Below are 20,488 nucleotides of genomic sequence, written 5' to 3'. Positions count from 1 at the left end.
GAGGGTGGATCACGATGTCAGGAGTTCAAGACCAGCCTGGCCAAATGAAACCCCATCTCTACTAAAACTACAAAAATTAGCTGGGTGTGGTGGTGGGTGCCTATAATCCCAGCTACTTGGGAGGCTAAGGCAGAGAACTGTTTGAACCGGGAGGCGGAGGTTGCAGTGAGCTGAGATCACGCCACTGCACTTCAGCCTGGGTGACAGAGTCAGATTCTATCTCAAAAAAAAAAAAAAAAAAAAAAAGGAATACTGAAAGCTAGAAAACAATGAATGGGAAGTTGGGTACAGTGGCTCAGGCCTGTAATCCTAGAACTTTGGGAGGCCAAGGCAGGCAGATTACCTGAGGTCAGGAATTCGAGACCAGCCTGACCAACATGATAAAACCCTGTCTACCCCTACTACTAAAAATAAAAAAAAAAATTAGCTGGGCATGGTGGCATGCACCTGTAATCCCAGCTACTCAGGAGGCTGAGACAGGAGAATCGCTTGAACCCAGGAGGCAGAGGAGGTTGCAGTGAGCCGAGATCGCCACTGAACTCCAGTCTGACAACAGAGTGAGACTCCATCTCAAAAAAACAAAGAAAAAGAAAAAAGAAAAGAATGAATGGAATAATGCCTTCAAAATTCCAGAGGGAAACTATTTCCAATCTAGACTTTTATGCCCAATCAAATACATCAAAAGTGACAGTAAAACACATTTTTGGAAAGGCATGGTCTCAGGTACTCTTTTCAGAAGAAGATACTAAGGGGTGTGCATTTCCAAAGTAATGGAATAAATAAAAACAACAACAAAGGAAAATAAGTGATTCAGGGGAAACAGAATCCAACACAATAGGAAAAGGTGAAGGTAATTTCCAGGATGACAGCTGGGCAGCTGACTTAACTAAGTCTTACCACAAACACTAAGACTAGTTCAAGAATTTAAGGACATTTAAGATAGATGTCTTTACAAAAAGGTTTGCACAAGAACAAAAATGTAATCAAAGTGCATGATCTGTTTCAGCAAAGAATAACATAAAAACAAATAGCAGACAACAATTTAACCACAAAAGTAGGAGTCTGAGAAGAGGAAAGGAGAAAGATATAGACATACGTAAGTTAGATTTTTTTTTTTTTTTTAATTAAAGCAGCAGTAGGAAAATGGAAGCAAATACCAGAAGAAACAGTTAAAATAATGGAAAGTAGTTGCCTTTGGGGAGAGGACCTAGGAAATGGGAAAAACACCAGAAAACAGGGTGACTATTTTTCATTATAAATACTGTAGTACAATTTCACCTTTTCAATTGCTCTGGTTTCCATTTTTAATAAAAAGGTAAAACGAATAAACTCATGCACAATTTCAGTAATCAGTTCATAAGCTACTGCAACACAAGTGGTGGGCAGAATAATGGCTCCTCAAAGATGTTTAACTTCTGGAACCTGTGAATATGTTAGGTTACTTGCAAAGGCAGAATTAAGGTTGCAGTTGACCTTTTCCTGAACTACTCATGTGGGCCCAATGTAATCATAAGGGTCCTCATAAATGGAAGGGGAGAAAGAGTCACAGATTTGAAGAAGCTATGGTGGCTCTGAAGATGGTGGAAGGGGCATAAACAAAAGCTTACAGCTGGGCGCAGTGGTTCACACCTGTAATCCCAGCACTTCGGGAGCCCGAGGTGGGCGGATCATGAGGTCAGGAGTTCAAGATCACCCTGGCCAACATGGTGAAACCCTGTCTCTACTAAAAACACAAAAATTAGATGGGCGTGGTGGCACGTGTCTGTATTTCTAGCTATTCGGGGGGCTGAGGCAGGAGTATTGCTTGAACCGGGACCGGGAGGCAGAGGGTGCAGTGACCCGAGATTGCACCACTGCACTCCAGTCTGGGCTACGGAGCGAGACTCTGTCTCAAAAAAAAAAAAAAAAAAAAAAAAAGCTTGCAGGTGCTCCCTGGAAGCACATGGAAAAGACAAGGAAACAATTCTCCTCCAGAGCCTCCAGAAGAAACAAAGCCCTGCCAACACCCTGATTTTACCCCAACAGGACCTATCTCTAAGTGTGTGTGTGGTTTTTTGTTTGCTTTGCTTGTGGTCATATTTATTACTGCAATTTTTTACACCTTCTTTAACAACAGTTGTGATCCTGGTGGTCTTCGGCAAGAGGGCACTCAGAAAAGCACGATCTAACTTTTGGTATTATGAGTGAATGAGACATTACTATCATAAAAACTGCGACTATATAAATATGAAAAGAAAAATATACATGAAGAAAAAAATGCCTCAAGTTCTGTGCATATAATACTGACTCACAATCAAATGAGCAAAATTATAAGGCTAATTATAAAGTTTATCTGATCCAGGACTGTCAATATTTTAATATTTCTTCTCAGTAAATTAAAAATATATATATTTGTTAGTAGATAAATTGTTAGAAATTGTTTATTAACTGCTTTCAAAGAAACATGTCCAGCAACTTTGAGGAAAAAATGCACATTCTTTATAATCACATACAATCAAACATAATTGATAATCTACTGAAGACTACATTCAGCTGTGAATAACAGGCAACACCAACAATATTCCTGATATGAGGAAAGTGCTTATTCTCACATTAAAGTACTGGGTGAAACCAGTCACTGCACAATGCAACAGAGGAACAAACTCCCATGTAGCTGGATTTTTTTTTTTTTTGAGACGGAGTCTGCTTTGTTGCTTGAACTGGAACTGGTTCAAGTGGTCCCGGTTGATGCTGGAGTACAGTGGTGCCATCTCAGCTCACTGCAAGCTCCACCTCCCAGGTTCACGCCATTCTCCTGCCTCGGTCTCCCGAGTAGCTGGGACTACAGGTGGTCACCACTCCCAGCATTTTTTTTTTTTTTTTTTTTAGTAGAGACGGGGTTTCACCGTGTTAGCCAGGATAGTCTCGATCTCCTGACCTTGTGATCCGCCTGCCTTGGACTCCCAAAGTGCTGGGTTTACAGGCATGAGTCACCGCGCCCAGCCCCATGTAGCTGTTTTTGACAGCACCATTGTAGCTGTCATCTTGAACCAGGAACAGTCAATACCAGTATGAACAGAGGAGTTTACTATACAAATCAGATCTTCTATCAATTTAATCCATAGACTAGGAGAGTCAGATCATCAGAGGATATTCCCAACCATGAGAGTCTGAATTGGTTGTCTGGTACACACGTCAGGGCTTGCAGGAAAATCTTAAGTACAGATGGATTTTTAGCAAGAGTTGTTTTAAGCCACAAATTTTTTGTTTGTTTGTTTTAAGACGGGGTCTTGCTCTGTAACCCAGGCTGGAGTGCAGTGGCACGATGTTGCTTACTGCAATCTCTGCCTCCTGGGTTCATGTGATTCTCCCACCTCAGTCTCCTGAGTAGCTCGGGCTACAGGTACAGGCTACCAATGCCCGGCTAATTTTTGTGTTTTTTTGTAGAGATGGGGTTTCCCCATATTGCCCAGGCTGGTCTCGAACTCCTGAGCTCAGTGATCCACCTGCCTCAACCTCCCAAAGTGCTGGGATTATAGGCGTGAGCCACTACACCCAGCCTAAGCCAATAAATTTGTGGTAATTTGTTACAAGAGCAATAGGAAACTAACATGATATATAAAACACATTTTTCAGGCAATTAAAAACAGATAATGGGATCTACATTATGTTCTTACTAAACTTACAAGTATTTAACTTTACAGTTCAAATAGGACAGCATAATTTGATACCAAGCCCAAAGCTCTGAAAGATTACAGTTAAGTCCCTCTCACCTGAAATTAAGTATACAAAAGACTATTAGGCTCACACTTCAACTGCTATTTTATAGGATAAATAATATTTTTTCTCTTCTCTCTGGAGGAAAAGGAATGTACCAAATTATTTCAGTGTCCCTTCTAGCCTTCATTTAATGAAAAGATCATAAAATCTACAGCGTGGAAGCGATGTTAAAGGTAGGTGATTGAATTGCAAACTAAAGCTCAAATCCTCTCTACAATATCCAGCCAGCAATTGCTAACTTATGCTTGAATACTTCCTGGTAAAGAGAACTCACTGTCCCAAAGCAGTCTAATCCATCTCTGAATAGCTGTGATTCTTAGCTCTTTATTCTGAGGTGGTATCTCTCAGCTCCATCCACAGGGTTTATTTCCTGTCCTCAGCATTAACTAAAACACATCTAACTAAGTAGACCTCAAGAAAGTCACAAAATACCTACTGTGTTTGCCCTGAGTTCTCTATTCTCTTGGCTAAACATTCTCAGCTTAATCATACCTCAAATTTAAATTTAATTCCCAGCTCTGCTATTAAGTATACAACATCAACAAGTTATTTAATCTTTTGGAATCTGTTTTGTTATCAATAAAATAAAGATAATACTGCTCCTTAGGGTTCATGCGAGGGCTAGAAATGTGTCCCAAAATTTTGGTATAGTGCCTGCATAGAGCAGACACTGACTAAACAGTAGCCATTATGATAATAATGGCAGGGATTTGAATTCCCACTAGATACAAGTTGCTCTCTTCTGAATGAGCTCCATTTTGTCTTTAACCCTAAAGGATGATGCCTCAAACAAGCAGTATCCAGGGCTTGAGGTGTACTCCTTGGTGCAGAGGAGAGCAGGACTATCTTTCTCTTTCCCTCCTTCTAGTACCTGAGATTTAGAAAACATCTACTCAACTATTGACAATTATTACTCTGAAATTTTACCTCATCCTAGGTACCATATTTCCATCAAAGCAGCCTAAGATCAAATCTGTTTTATTTCATGGCCATATCACACTGTCGCCTCATAGAGAATACACTTTGATTAAAATCCATCTTTTAGAAATACTAAAACTGGGCCAGGCGTGGTGGTTCATGCCTATAATCCCAGCACTTTGGGAGGCCGGGTGGGCGGATCACTGAGGCTGGGAGTTTGAGACCAGCCTGACCAACATGGAGAAACCCCGTCTCTACTAAAAATACAAAAATTAGCCAGGCATGGTGGCAGGTGCCTGTAATCCCAGCTACTTGGGAAGCTGAGGCAGAATCGCTTGAACCCGGGAGGCAGAGATTGCAGTGAGCCGAGATCATGCCATTGCACTCTAGCCTGGGCAACAAGAGTGAAACTCCGTATCCACAAAAACAAAAACAAAAAAAACCTAAAACTGAAAAACCGCCCGGGTGCAGTGGCTCACACCTGTAATCCCAGCACTTTGGGAGGCTGAGGTAGGTGGATCACCTGAGGCTAACAGTACGAGACCAGCCTGACTAACATGGAGAAACTCCGTCTCTACTAAAAATACAAAATTAGCCAGGCGCGGTGGTGCATGCCTGTAATCCCAGCCACTCGGGAGGCTAAGGCAGGAGAATTGCTCGAACCCGGGAGATGGAGGTTGCGGTGAGCCAAGATTACGCAATTGCACTCCAGCCTGGGCAACAAGAGTGAAACATTGTCTTAAAAACAAAAAAACCTGAAAAACCACATCTTCCTCATGTTGGATTGAGAAAAAAAAAATCTCAATTGACAAATTCTTATATTACCTATAAGAAAGGATAACATGGCAGGCGCAGTGGCTCACACTTGTAATCCCAGCACTTTGGGAGGCCGAGGTGGGCAGATCACAAGGTCAGGAGTTCAAGACCAGCCTAGCTAACATAGTGAAACCCTGTCTCTACTAAAAATACAAAGATTAGCTGGGTGGTGTGGCATCTGCCTGTAGACCTAGCTACTCGGGAGGCTGAGGCAGGAGAATCGTCTGAACCCAGGAGGCGGAGGTTGCAATGAGCCAAGACAGGGCCATTGCACTCCAGCGTGGGCAACAGAGCAAGACTCGGTCTCAAAAAAAAAAAAAGGATAATACAATGCAGTATTCCTGAATCAATGAGTAGGAAATACTCTGGGAATTGCCTAGCATGTACTGACTGCTTAGTAAAACTTTCAAGACTTCCCCTCCATTAACTCAAAACATCCATAATCAATTCTCAGAAGTATCTCCTTTTCAATAACATAAGCAGCCACAAAAATACCAACAGCTAGGCATTCTGTTAAGAGTTTATATATATAATTTCTTATAATTCCTAAAACAACCCTTTGAGTACAGCAAAGCACAAAAAGTTAACACAATTAAGTGGCAGAGCAAGGAAAACACACCCTAAAGAGTGTTGACTCCTGAGCTTACCTTTCTAAATACTGATTCACAGTAGCTCTTGTATTAGTTAACTGATAAAACATCTGCTTCCGGGCATTGGCTACACTGTCCACTTTGTGAAAATTCATCAAGCTACACACTTAGTATTTGTGTACTTTAGTGCATTGCATGTGTAATAAAGGCAAGCCTCAGGAAAATGTTAAAATCACTTACATTAAAAACACATACACGCCGGGCACAGTGCCTCATGCCTGTAATTCTAGCACTTTGGGAGGCCGAGGTAGGTGGATTACCCGAGGTCAGGAGTTCAAGACCAGCCTGACTAACATGGTGAAACCCCGTCTCTACCAAAAATACAAAAATTAGCTGGGTATAGTGGCATGTGCCTATAATCCCAGCTACTTGGGAGGCTGAGGCAGGAGAACTGCTTGAACCCAGGAGGTGGAGGTTGCAGCAAGCTGAGATCGCGCCATTGCACTCCAGCCTGGGTGACAGAGTGAGACTCCGTCTCAAAACAAACAAACAAACAAACAAACAAACAAACACAACACATACATACCCCTGAATCCAGTTAAAGGAAAGTTTTGGTTCAGCTCAAATTTAACATGAAACTGGTGGCTATAATTGTTTTTGTCTTGTATCTGTCTCTCTTAGGTCTATATATCCTTCTACAGTATTACATACTTATATCTAAAAGTAAAGATAATAAAAGGGGAAAAAAAAATGTAATAGATGTTCCATAGTAACAAACTTGAAATTATCTGAGGATAGACCACTGAAGTCCAGGAGGCACGCTAATTTTATATGTTTCCAATGAATAAATTACAGCTGTACAGTATTTTAAAACATTAAGGAAGCCATTTATAAATGCTCTTGTAGTTGCCTATGTTTAAAGACAACAGGAAATGGAACCATTTCAGTTGTCCATTTGATTGCTCTCATTAATATAATTCTCTCCCAACATATAATACTCCACTATCAGTAATATAATTGGGTATAATCAATAGCAATGCTAGTATAATTAACTATTCCATAAAGAAAACGAGTCCAAGACTTACCTTCCAAATAACTGAGGGGCCTGAGGCAGGATCCTTAACTCAGAAATGGGGTTAATACCCTTACAGAAGGCCTCTTGGAGGATTAAACAATAATGCATATACAGTTTGTGGCACAGTACCTGAGATTTAGAAAACATCTACTCAACTATTGACAATTATTACTCTGAAATTTTAAATTAATGTAAACAATCTACCAGCTTAATGTAATAGGGTAACAAAGTATTAGACAAGGAAAAGTTCACCCCAAAGAACTCTAAAAACCAAAATACAATTCCCCAGGTCAACTCCATCCAAGAAGTATAAAGGCTACAATAAAACAAACCCACTGGATTCCTGTGGGTCCTTAACCCATGGAGGTAAGAAAACCTAGCTTAACATGGCTAAAATAGAACTGGGCAACTCTGGATGGGCGTGGCAGCTCACACCTGTAATCCCAGCACTTTGAGAGGCCACGGCGGGTGAATCACTTGAGCTCAGGAGCTCAAGACCAGCCTGGGCAACAAAGCAAGACCCTTGTCTCTACAAAAATTAGCCGCGCATGGTGGCTCGTGCCTGTGGTCCCAGCCACACAGGAGGATGAGGTGGGAGGATGGCTTGAGCCTGGGAGACATAGGCTGCAGTGAGCCAAGATCGTGACACTGCCCTCTAGCCTGCAAAACAAAACCAGACTGTCTTAAAAAAAAAAAAAAAGACTTAAGCAACTTTGCTCCTCCCTTTAAAAACCTCCAGCAGTTCCTCATCTTCTAATTTACTGACAAAAAGGCCGAACTACTAATATTTACATGGCCAGGCGCGGTGGTTCATGCCTGTAACCCCAGCGCTTTGGCAGGCTGAGGCGGGCAGATCAACTGGGGTCAGTTCAAGACCAGACTGGCCAACATGGTGAAACCCACCTCTATTAATAATACAAAAATTAGCTGGGCATGGTGGCACAAGCCTGTAAGCTCAGCTACTCAGGAGGCTGAGGCAGGAGAACCGCATGAAGCCAGGAGGCAGAGATTGCAGGGAGCAGAGATCATGCCACTGTATTCCAGCCTGGGTGACAGAGACTCCATCTCGGAAAAAAAAAAAATTACAATGGCATGCAAGTCCATCCAAGATCTGAACTCAGTTACCTTCCCAGCTCTCTCCATCAAATTGCTTTCTATTTTCCATTCTGCAAATACACATGCTTTGCCTTTTCATGGCTTTCATGGCTCTTGGCCTTCCCCCACACTGGAATGGCATCTACTCCCTCAGTCCTCCACACTGTATTGCAGTTGTCACTGGGTCCTTAACGCCTCTTTTGGACTCTAAGCAAAAGTGAATATACTATTCATTTATAGTTGTAATCTAATACAAAACTATCCATACTGAGGAGTCAATAATGTTTGAAAGTTAGATGGTAAAATGCTAACTTACATTTACCCATATCTTCATCTATTTTACTTTTACTGTCATAAAAAATTAGGAACAGTTGACATAATCGACTCAGTCACTGGTCTATTACCACCCTGACAAGGATGGAGTAAGAAATAGGGCTTGTCATTTCCAATCCAAGCTATTTGCAATGGAAAAATATATCCATGCTTTCAAGATTCGTATTTATTCCACAGTGGAAGAGAAAATGTAATGTTCTTTCCTTTTTTTTTTTTTTTTGAGACAGAGTCTCACTCTGTTGCCCAGGCTGGAGTGCAGTGGCCGGATCTCAGCTCACTGCAAGCTCCGCCTCCCAGGTTCACACCATTCTCCTGCCTCAGCCTCCTGGGTAGCTGGGACTATAGGCGCCCGCCACTACGCCCAGCTAATTTTTTGTATTTTTAGTAGAGATGGGGTTTCGCCGTGTTAGCCAGGGTGGTCTCGATTTCCTGACCTTGTGATCCGCCTGCCTCGACCTCCCAAAGTGCTGGGATTACAGGCGTGAGCCACTGCACCCTGCCGAAAATGTAATGTTATTTCTAATTCCTGTGAGATACTGGTACAAAACCATAGAACAGTGATTAAAAGTCCTTGCAAGACTGACAAAACACCAAGTGTTCCACTAGAAAAATCCACACATTAAAACAAAGGTGCCAGGCGCGGTGGCTCACACCTATAATCCCAACACTTTGGGAGGCCAAGGCAGGCAGATCACCCGAGGTCGGCAGTTCAAGACCAGCATGGAGAAACCCCATCTCTACTAGAAATACAAAATTAGCTGGGCGTGGTGGCGCATGCCTGTGATCCCAGCTACTTGGGAGGCTGAGGTGGGAGAATTACTTGAACCGTCGAGGCGGAGGTTGCAGTGAGCAGAGATCGCACCATTGCATTCCAGCCTGAACAATGAGAGTGAAACTGTTTAAAAAAGAAAAACCCTCAAGCCTGTAATCCCAGCACTTTGGGAGCCCGAAACGGGTGGATCACGAGGTCAGGAGATTGAGATCATCCTGGCTAACATGGTGAAACCCCGTCTCTACTAAAAAATACAAAAAACTAGCCGGGCGAGGTGGCCGGCGCCTGTAGTCCCAGCTACTCGGGAGGTTGAGGCAGGAGAATGGCGTGAACCTGGGAGGCGGAGCTTGCAGTGAGCTGAGATCCGGCCACTGCACTCCAGCCTGGGCCACAGAGCGAGACTCCGTCTCAAAAAAAAATAAACAAATAAAACAAACAAACAAACAAACAAAAAACAACAACAACAACAAAATAAAGGCAGCATTGCTTGGCTCACTCCACATTCCATAATTCTTCTGACTGCTTTTACATCCTTCCCTTTCTTTTTTCAGTTAGTGTCTCATATACTAAGTCTCCAATGATCCATGCAGAAAGGTAGCTTTTAATTGCTACACAGCTATTTCTCCTTTTTAGTACCTGGATATTGCTTTGAGAACTTAATTTAGGAAGTGAGTGAACCACACCTATCAATGTAGCTTTATTCTCCAAGGTGACTAACACCTAGGCCCCAAGTTTTAAGTTTCCCCAGGATTCCTACCACTCAAGACACAAGCTAAATAATCTGTTAGGTTTAGACCACTGAATCTTAAATCTGAGACATCATATTTCATCGAATCCAGCTCCCTTTATACATATGAAACTGAGTCTGGAAAAGTTAATTGTCTAGTTTACAAGGTAACTAGAATCCAGAGCTTCCTGACTCTCCAAACAATGCTAAATGTACTACACGTTATAGTGTTTCAATCTTTTTTTTTTTTGAGACAGAATTTCACTTTGTCGCCCAGGATGGAGTGCAGTGGTATGATCTCGGCTCACTGCAACCTCTGCACCCCAGATTCAAACGATTCTTTTTTGTTTTTAGACGGAATTTTGCTCTTGTCACCCAGGTTGGAGTACAATGGTGCCATCTTCGCTCACTGCAACCTCCGCCACCCGGCTTCAAGTGATTCTCCTGCCTCAGCCTCCCTCAGTCCTGCAACAGAGCAGGACTCCAGCTCAAAAACAAAAACAAAAAGTTCATTTCTAGTCTTACTCTCTGCTACAATATACTTGACTGAAAAATAAGTTCCAAGAATAAAAATCTAAAGTGGAATGTAGCTATATGAGTTGTACAGAAACCATCTGATTTTTATAAAGTGGTAATATATCATCACTACAGCAAACTCTAAATTCAAGCCAGTGATCTAAAAGTCAAATGATCCAAAACCCACTAGCCATTACCAATTCCCCAAGCTAGTTAGTACACAGAGGGCTACTCATTGTGCAATGACCACGAATATGTCATTGAATGTGAAATGATCAAATGTTCTGGAGAATTTATAAAACTTTCACTAATTTGCACGATTAAAGTTATTTTGAGAGAAAACAACTTCCGTGTGTATCGTTACATTGAACTACTCAATTTCGGCTAGTAAAGTATGTACTCCAAAAGGTACCACCTCAGGGGAAAGTGTCATAAATATGCTGTTCTGGAACGTACGTGGAACCTAGCAACCACTTTTAAAGTTTCATTTGCTGATGACCCTCCCTGTCCATTCGCCCTAAAAGACTAAGTATCTTTAAGAATCAAACTAACGGGCTTTTCATCAGGTTTTCCCACTGACAAAAATCATGTGATTGGTCTCTCCACCATTTGACTAAGTGAATCATCCAATTAAAAAAAAAAAAAAAAAAAACCCGCACACTACAATCTTGTTCTAAGACAAGAGACATTTAACAATTAATCATGCGAAAAGCACAGAAGGTACTGTTAGGCCTTACTCTGAGAATTCACTCTTGCACATTGCTTACAATGTAAAATTTTAACCACCTAGAAGTTACTAGAACATAGTGGACATCCCTCCTCAAGACATCCCTCCTCAATGATGAGCTTAACATTTTACTTCCTCTCTGCCACATCAATCTGCCTGGGGATCAAGTCCTATTCCACTTTATGGTTCCCAAGAATGGCTGGAAAGGCTATATACGGAACCTCTTGACAGATTTCTTCCACTAAGGGTAAAAATCGGCGGGTCCTGATGTGACAAGCCACGGGAAACAGGAAAAGAAAAGCGTCAGTAAAAAAATAATAATACAAGGCAATCCCAGAATGGGATCCTTTGGAAGAAAGTGGGCCCATTCTTCCACCCTGGCTCCTGGAAATCCCAGAAGCTAAATCAGGTAAAATGCCCCAGTAACCTCTGGGAGGTGGGACATGACTGCTAAACCAAGGTTGCAGGCTCGTCAGGGGTGTGACCTAGTGGCCAAGCAGGTAGTGACAAACTTGGGGTACCCCCAAGGAGGGAACCCCGCTTGAGTCACCACGGCCCAGTATGAGTGGGTGAGGGTAAGTCTGGTCCAGTCACCCTGGAGACCACAGCCCGTGCCGGGCTCCCGGGACCGGGCAGAAGCGGCAGGGGTGGGGCTGGCCCGGCTCACCTTTGAAGAAGCGCAGTGCCAGGCCGTACAACTCCTCCAGGCCGAAGCCCCAGCGCTGCTCCAGCCGCCGCGCCTCCTCCGCCGCGCCCCCAGCCGCCGCCTCCCCGGGCTCGGGCTGCTCCCCTGAGGCGCCCGGGCCGCGACCAGATCCGGGTGGCGAGGGCGGTGGCAGCGGTGGCGGCAGTAGCTGGGCGCCTTCTGCGCCGGGCCGCTCCTCCGGGTCCGGGCTGAGCGTGAGGCCGTCGACTGATACCTCGAGTCGCTCTGCGTTCAGCACCGCCGCCATCTCCGGCTGCTGCGCCTCCTCGGCGGGGACAGGCGGCGGCCACGTATCGACTTCCTGCTGACCTCTGACCTCCGCTTACCGATACCGGAACTTCCGCTGCTGAAGAGGCTGGAGGGCTCCGGGAGAGGGGCTGAGGCTTTGTGCCCCGCCCCCTCCGGAACCATCAGTTGCCCCGGCTCCGCGACTATGTTTCAGGCTCTCCAACTCCCATTGGTCCCGACCTCCACTCCACCCCCCCACCATCCTTTCGGATCCCAGTTGCTCCAGGTGGGCGTGTGCTACCACCCCCACCGCTCGGTTCGGTGCTGCGGCTGTCAGTGCCCAACAGGGGCGGGGTCAGTGGATCTCTGCGCAGGGGTCGGAGCCGGGAGGATTGACTAGGTTGGCCAGCACCCAACCCTCCAGGTCAGAGACCCTTCACATTTGCAGGGGCTTGCGTGGTTTGCAGAGCTCTTTTGCCCACCACAATCTCGTTTGGCCTTCACAGCAACTCTAAGGAAATGCAGGGCAAATTCCCAATTTTTTAAAAAGGGGAAACTGAGACTGCAGAGAAATTCAGTGACTTTGAGGTTGCAGACGGGGCTGATCCTGGTTTTGCAGGAAGCGCAGCTCATACAATTTGTGGGGACCCTCATAGGAAAGAGTACAAAAGTTACCATAGAATTAATGAAGCTCAAGCTTCAGGGCCCCTTGCTTACAGTGGCCCCTCCCAAGGCCCTTAGAGTGGCCTTAGCAGTATACGCTTCTGTAAGTTTTGAGAGTAGCATATTCAAGACCTCTCTCTTCGTTTCTAACTTCCCTTCATCATCCTCCTCTGGTTAGGAGGTACTGAAATGGCTTATTCACCCCTTCAGTTATTCTCTGAAGCCCTAGAGAGTTTTTTCAGGACAAGATTTGTATGCTACATTCAGACAGCATCTGATCCATTACGGTGAATAAGACATATAACTTCACATACAGACAGACTCACTGTAGTACAACTATAAGTTTATGTCCCATAAACATAGGGATTCTAATCTATTCCCTTTTGCATGATTCACATAAAAACAGAAGTATGGTGCAGTTATAATTGCAGATATGACTTAGATTCTCAGTGAGTGAGAACCTTCATTTTGATTAGGCTTTGAGAAAATTGATCCCTCATAATTTTTCACTTCTGATGGCTGGAAGCATTTTTTTAAGTCTTCTAATTTTAATTACTCAAAAAACCTTCATTTTTTGTTTAGCTTTCTGACTCTGTGCTTGTGCCTTCAACACTCTTACAATGATTTTCTTTTCCTCGATAAGGAAAACGTGCTTGATCCGGTCACGAACACATATAACACATATGGAACCACCATAGGCCCTGCTGACAGTTTTTCTTGTTTTGGACAATCTCTTAAGAACTTTGGGTCTTACAGCACAAACCCCTTGAAGTCTGCTTGGGAACACACCACAGTAGATTTTGGTGCTTTCCCAGCCTTCTTGGTATAAAGGTAAGCAATTCTGTTACCAGGGGTTCAGGACAGCCTAGTTTTGTTAGAAGCTGTATTGTAGAAAAGCCTACAACAGTATGTCAAACGCTGGACCATTCTGTGTGCCTATAGGCAATGTCCCCAGAGAAGGAAAAGCAATGGAAGAATTTTACTAGCTCTTTCTTTTCTTTCAAACCTTGTTTCTCCTCCACTACCCAAGTACTTCCTGTGTCAGGCAACATAGGACTCCTTCCCCTTCTGGCCTTGCACTTTTGTGACATGGTGCTGGCTAAATTGACATAATGGGCAGTAGGTATATTCCAAAAAGCCATTCGTACACCCACAGTGAACAAAAATTTAACAACATGCAGAAGTGACTGCAAACCACTTAAATGCGTGCCACTAACTCCAAATTAAATGTATCCCTATTCATTTAAATGTATCCCTATTCATTAAATGTATGGGATACATAATCCCTATTCATAGGGATATTAAATGTATCCCTATTCATTCCCTAGCCAAATCCCCCACAAAGCCTATAGCCATTTCAGTAGCTCCTAACCAGAGGAGGATGATGAAAGGAAGTTAGAAATGAAGACAGAGGTCTTGAATATCCTACTCTCAAAACTTACAGAAGCGTATACTGCTAAGGCCACTCTAAGGGCCTTGGGAGGGGCCTGTGTAAGCAAGGGGCCCTGAAGCTTGAGCTTCATTAACTTTATGGTAAACCCACTTCTAGCTGTAGGGGACTAAAAACTAATTCTACTGCTCTAAGGTCTGTGTTCTTCCCACTTAGCTTGGCTCTTTATATTTAGCTTTTATTAGCTTAAAAATATGCATATTATGTGCCTAACCTTCAAAATGTTATAAATATATTCCCTTGTGTTTAGCTCAGTGTCCTACCTTTTAACATTCAGTAACCGTTGGGATGATAATGAGTAGGGTAAATACAACCCTTCTTCATGAAATGATAGATTCTGTTTTCCAAGTTTTCACAATAAGTATTTCTTTTGTAATCAGAAAAAAAAAGGTTATTAAAAAAAAGTATACAATAATTATTAAAACCTATAGAATACACCTAGGAAGGTAGGTAAAATATGCTAATTAATTAATTAATTATGTGGACTTTTTATACAAAAATTAGCTGGGCGTGGTGGTAGGCACCTGTAATCCCAGCTACTCAGGAGGCTGAGCAGGAGAATTGCTTGAACCTGAGAGGTGGAGGTTGCAGTGAGCCAAGATGGCACCACTGTGCTCCAGCCTGGGTGATGGAGTGAGACCCTGTCTCAAAAAAAGACATACATTAAAAAAATTATATGGACTTTTTTATTGTTTTGTAACTTAACATATTGAATATGCTTGGAAAACCCAAACATCCTCCAGACCGAGCATCTGAACCTCTTGCTTATAGAACCGTCAAGGGCCATTGTGTAGGTGGTTGCCCTTAATGACTAAAAACATTAGGGTTTGGCACAGTGCGTTATGCCTGTAATCCCAGCGCTTTGGGAGGCTGAGGCAGAAGGATTGTTTGAGCCCAGGAGTTTGAGAACAGCCTGGGCAGCATAGGAAGACCCTGTCTCTACAAAAAATAAAAAATTAGCTGGGCATGGTGGCATGCACCTAGGGTCCAACTACTTGGGAGGCTGAGGTGGAGGGATCACTTGAGCCTGGGAGGTCAAGGCTGCAGTAAGCCCTGATGGTGTCACTGCACTCCAGCCTGGGCGACAGAATGAGACCCTGTTTCTAAAAAATGAAATAATTAGAGAATATAACTTCCCTTTACAGTTCACTGTGGGAGATGAATTCCAGACAGGCTCACCTGAATGTCTTATTAAACTGCAGATTCTGACTCAGTAGGTATGGATGGAGGCCTGAGAGAATACACTTCTCATAAGCTTTCTGGTGATGCCGATGCTGCTGTCTACAGACCACACTTTGAATAGCAAGGCTAGGAAACGTGTTTTTCCCATGCTTTATTGAGTGTAATTGTTGTATAATAAACTGCAAATATTAAAGTTTACAATATGACGAGTTTTGGCACAGCCATATAACTATATAACCATTACCATAAGATAACAGACATCAATTACTGTTTTGTAATTCCTCCCCCAAGGCTTTTCAATAGATCTTTGTTATAATGCACTTGTCACAATAGAATCTAACTTACATAAACAGTTCAGTGCAACTACCTGTTTTTCTTTTTTTTCTTTTTTTTTTTTTTTTGAGATAGAGTCTCGCTCTGTAGCCCAGGCTGGAGTGCAGTGGGGCGATCTCAGCTCACTTCAAGCTCCGCCTCCCGGATTCACGCCATTCTCCTACCTCAGCCTTCCGAGTAGCTGGGACTACAGGTGCCCGCCACCTCGCCTGGCTAATTTTTTGTATTTTTAGTAGAAATGGGGTTTCACCATGTTAACCAGGATGGTCTCGATCTCCTGACCTCATGATCCGCCCACCTCAGCCTCCCAAAGTGCTGGGATTACAGGTGTGAGCCACCGTGCCTGGCCAACTACCTGTTTTTCTATATCCCTGTCTTCTATATGTGAGGAGGCACACAGATTGATCAAAAAGGTGTATTTTTGAAACCTTTCAAATATCTTTTCCATGTCTGTTCTTTTATAAAAGAGGATACTTTTGGGTGTTCTGCCTATGGTGTACCTGTTCTTTTATTCCTTTACTTTCTTAATAAACTTGCTTTCATTTAAAAAAAAAAAAAAAAAAAAAAAGGATAGTTTTTTTTTGAGATGGAATCTCACTCTGTCGCCCAGGCTGGAGTGCAGTGGCGCGATCTTGGCTCACTGCAACCTCCACCTCCAGGGTTCAAGCAATTCTCTTGACTCAGCCTCCTGAGTAGCTGGGATTACAGGAATGCACCACCATGCCCAGCTAATTTTTGTGTTTTTAGTAGAGATGGGGTTTCACCATGTTGCCCAGGCTGGTCTCGAACCCCTGATCTCAGGTGATCTGCCTGCCTTGGCCTCCCAAAGTGCTGGGATTCCAGGCATGAGCCACCGCACCCGGCCAAAAAAAGGATACTTTCCAATCCGCCAACTTTGCTGTGTGAATTTCTTAAGCTCCATTCCATTCAATAATTTTCCAGATGAAGTGTTTACCATTTCTGAAATGCTTTCTGAAATTTAGACTTTCCATTTGTTCTCTCCACATATTTTCATCTTTTCTGTAAATATCATGGATCAGTAGATAGGGACTGAGTTCAACTTTTTGTTTCCTCCTCTTTCTGGTGAACTAATAATCAATACTCAGTAAAGTTTTGCAGTTAGTCTTATTTAGTAATGCAGTACCCTTTAGTAGTGAAAATTATTTTGTACTCCTGACTGCAAGCACTTAGAGAGAAAGGACTTTTGCTCGCTTCCACAGTCCCTAGCACAGGATAGGAAACATAGTAGGCACTCAGAATGTTTTATTGAGTGAATGAATGAAGGTGTAATTACACTATTACATACAATATCAGTTCAGCTCAACATACTTGTAAGGAGTGCCTTGTATACCAAGTATTTTGTTTCATTTCATTTTATTTTTTATTTTTATTTTTTTGAGACAGAATCTTGCTCTGTTGTCCAGGCTGGAGTGCAGTGGCATGATCTTGGCTCACCACAACCTCCGCCCCCCAGGTTTAAGCGATTCTCCTGCCTCAGCCTTTTGAGTAGCTGGGACTATAGGTGTGCACCACCATGCTCAGCTAATTTTTGTATTTTTAGTAGAGACGGGGTTTCACTATCTTGGCCAAGCTGGTCTCGAACTCCTGACCTTGTGATCTACCCACCTTGGCCTCCCAAAGGGATTACAGGCATGAGCCACCATGCCTGGCCGTATACCAGGTATTTTAGAATATAAAGGTGAGCGCTGTGGTGTCTATACCCAAGGTGTTTGTGGTCCAGTAGGTGAGACTGTGGCAGAAGCACCAAATTAGGGCCAGGCTTCCAGTGCTGGAATTTTACTTACTAACTCAAACTCGTGACCTTGAGCCGGTTACTGTACTTCTGCTTCCTCCTTTATAAAATGGAAATAATAATACTATCTCCCTCTTAGGCTGTTCAGAGGACTGAATCTATGAATACTGTACATGTAAAGCAGATAGAAAAGGACCTGTTTGAGGCTAGGCACAGTGGCTCACACCTATAAACCCAGCACTTTGGGAGGCCAAGGTGGGAGGATCACTGGAGGCCAGGAGTTCGAGACCAGCATGGGCAACACAGCAAGACTCTGTCTTTTCAAAAATTTTTAAAAATTAGCCAGATGTGGTGGTGCACACTTGTAGTCCTAGCTACTCAGGAGGCTGAGGTAAGTGGATATTTGAGGTTATAGTGAACTATGATCGTGCCACTATACTCCAGCCTGGGCAACATAGCAAAAAGGACTACCCTGACACATACTGAGCCTTTAGTAAATTTTGTCCACTATTCTATACAATGTTCCCTTACAATGTAAAAGAGAGTTTGCACACTCAGAGCTCCCAAGATAAACCCGACCCACTAGTATCTTTTATTTGGCTTGGAAGAATTAGCCCGTATAATGCTTTAAATTTGAATTGATTGCTAGAATTTTAAAATCTGGAATTTTAATGTAAAAATCCAGATTTATGACTTACCTTAAAAAACTAAGAAATCTGGCAACTGTGGGCCTGACATTGGTGCTTGACAACAGTGAGGTGGAGTTGTGTAGAGAACGCCTTCTTCAGGAGAGACATGTGCGCTCAAGTTCTCAATAGTCCCCCAGCCCATAGTGACAGACACTGTCCATGCTATCTATCATGGACCTATATTTGGTTTTATATAAAATGATAAAAATCAGTTTATCGGCTGGGCGCAGTGGCTCACACCTATAATCCCAGCACTTTGGGAGGCCCCGGCAGGCAGATCACCTAAGGTCAGGAGTTCGAGACCAGCCTGGCCAACATGGCGAAACCCTGTCTCTACTGAAAATACAAAAATTAGCCAGGTGTGGTGGTGTGTGCCTGTAGTCCCAGCTACTCAGGATGCTGAGGCAGGAGAATCACTTGAACGTGGGAGGCGGAGGTTGGAGTGAGCCCAGATCGCGCCACTGCATTCCAACCTGGGCGATAAGAACAAAACTCTGTCTCAAAAAAAAAAAAAAAAAAAATTGGTTTATCATCCTATACAGCTCTCTATCAATTTATATTGTTACTTGCCTGACCACTGTCTTAGTCTGCTCGAATTGCTATAACAAAATACCATTTACTAGGTAGCTTAAAAACAACAGAAATTTATTGCTCACCATTGAAGAGGCTGAGAAGTCCCAGATCAAGGCTCCAGCAGATTCAGTGTCTGGTGAAGTCCTGCTTCCTAGTTTATAGATGGCCGTCCTCTGGCTGAGTCCTCACATAGTAGAAGGGACAAAGGAGCTCTCTGGGGTCTCTTTTATTTTGGAGACAGGGTCTCATTCTGTCACCCAGGCTGGAGTGCAGTGGCATGATCTCACTCAGGTGAGATCCCAGGCTCAGGTGATCCTCCCACCTCAACCTCCTGAATAGCTGAGACTACAGACACACTCCACCACACCTGGCTATTTTTTGTATTTTTTTTTTTTTTTTGTAAAGATGGGGTTTCTCAAGCTCATCTTGAACTCCTAAACTCAAGTGATCCACCTGCCTCAGCCTCCCAAAGTATTGGGATTACAGTTGTGAGCCACCATACGTGGCCTGGGGTCTCTTTTATTTTATTTATTTTATTTTATTTTTTTCTTACCTGGGGTCTCTTTTATAAGGGCTCTAATCACATTCATGAGGGCTCTCCCCTCATGACCTAATAACCTCCCAAGGGCCCCACCTCCTATACCAACACACTAGAGATTAGGTTTCAACATACACATTTTAGGAAGAGATAAACATTCTGTCTACAGCACCACTGTAGGCATTCGTGACTCCCTAAGATAGAAGAGGAATGCACACTGTCTGGAAGGTTTGCAGATGGCTTCCACAGAGGATAGAATTATTTGATTGGTCCCCGTGCTCCTTTACATCTGAAGGATGTGGAAACAATCGGATAGGCAGAAGGAATACCATCTGCTAATGCCCTGAGGTCTAAGAGAGCCTGGCATGTTTAGTTAGCCCTGGCTGGAGCATTTAGTGCAAGGGCGGAGAGACAGGAGATGAGCCTGGGGAGGCCGGCAGGGGCCAGGTATGCAGGGCCTAGAAAGATTGGCCCACAGTGGTCCTGTAGGTGGTGGGGAGCCAGTGAAAGATTTTATGCAAGGGAATGTCATGAAGGAGAGGCTGGTAGCAGGGAACTCAGAATGGAGGCTCCCGTTACAGTCCAGGTGAAGATAATGAGATCCGGAAGAGGAGCAGGGTAGGGAGATGACAAGAAAGAGGAGATCAGCAGTTCTGTCAGTAGAGCCAGCAGAGCCATCCAGAGTAGGTGAGGGAATGGGAGTCCATTACATTTAACTGTGGCAATCTGAGACCCACTTTTTGGACCTCTGTGTCTTTATCTGTAAAAAGTAGAAACTGTTTCTGCCCTGGTTTCATCACATGATGTTGATAGATCTGAGTTAATTTATCTCTGTGAAAATTCTCTAGAAACTTTAAAATATGATAAATAGATAAGATATAGTTTTTATAGTTTGCTATCATTATTTCTCTCTGGTCTTCATGTCCAAAACACTTTTTTTTTTTTTTTTTTGAGACAAGGTCTCACTCTGTTGCCCAGGCTGGAGTACAGTGGTATAATCACAGCTCATTGCAGCCTTGACTTCCCTGGGCTCAGGTGATTCTCC

At 43.4% G+C, this 20,488-nt stretch overlaps 1 protein-coding gene and 1 pseudogene across 1 annotated transcript in view; both read right to left on the bottom strand.

Annotated features, from left to right (window-relative positions):
* The window catches only part of ACBD3 (acyl-CoA binding domain containing 3), a 45,195-nt gene extending 32,847 nt beyond the window's left edge, over positions 1 to 12,348 (bottom strand). The window contains exon 1 of the mRNA XM_007988271.3: positions 11,996 to 12,348. Coding sequence (XP_007986462.1) covers positions 11,996 to 12,281 — 286 coding nt within the window. The 5' untranslated portion in view covers positions 12,282 to 12,348. The remainder of the gene's footprint in view (positions 1 to 11,995) is intronic.
* Positions 12,349 to 13,064: 716 nt separating this feature from the next.
* On the bottom strand, positions 13,065 to 14,157 carry LOC140710178 (large ribosomal subunit protein eL34-like; annotated as a pseudogene).
* Between the last annotated feature and the right edge of the window lie 6,331 nt (positions 14,158 to 20,488).

The sequence above is a fragment of the Chlorocebus sabaeus genome, chromosome 25 (genome assembly GCF_047675955.1).
Source record: "Chlorocebus sabaeus isolate Y175 chromosome 25, mChlSab1.0.hap1, whole genome shotgun sequence".
In the NCBI taxonomy this organism is placed as follows: domain Eukaryota; kingdom Metazoa; phylum Chordata; class Mammalia; order Primates; family Cercopithecidae; genus Chlorocebus; species Chlorocebus sabaeus.
This window is presented reverse-complemented; position numbering and strand designations above follow the sequence as displayed.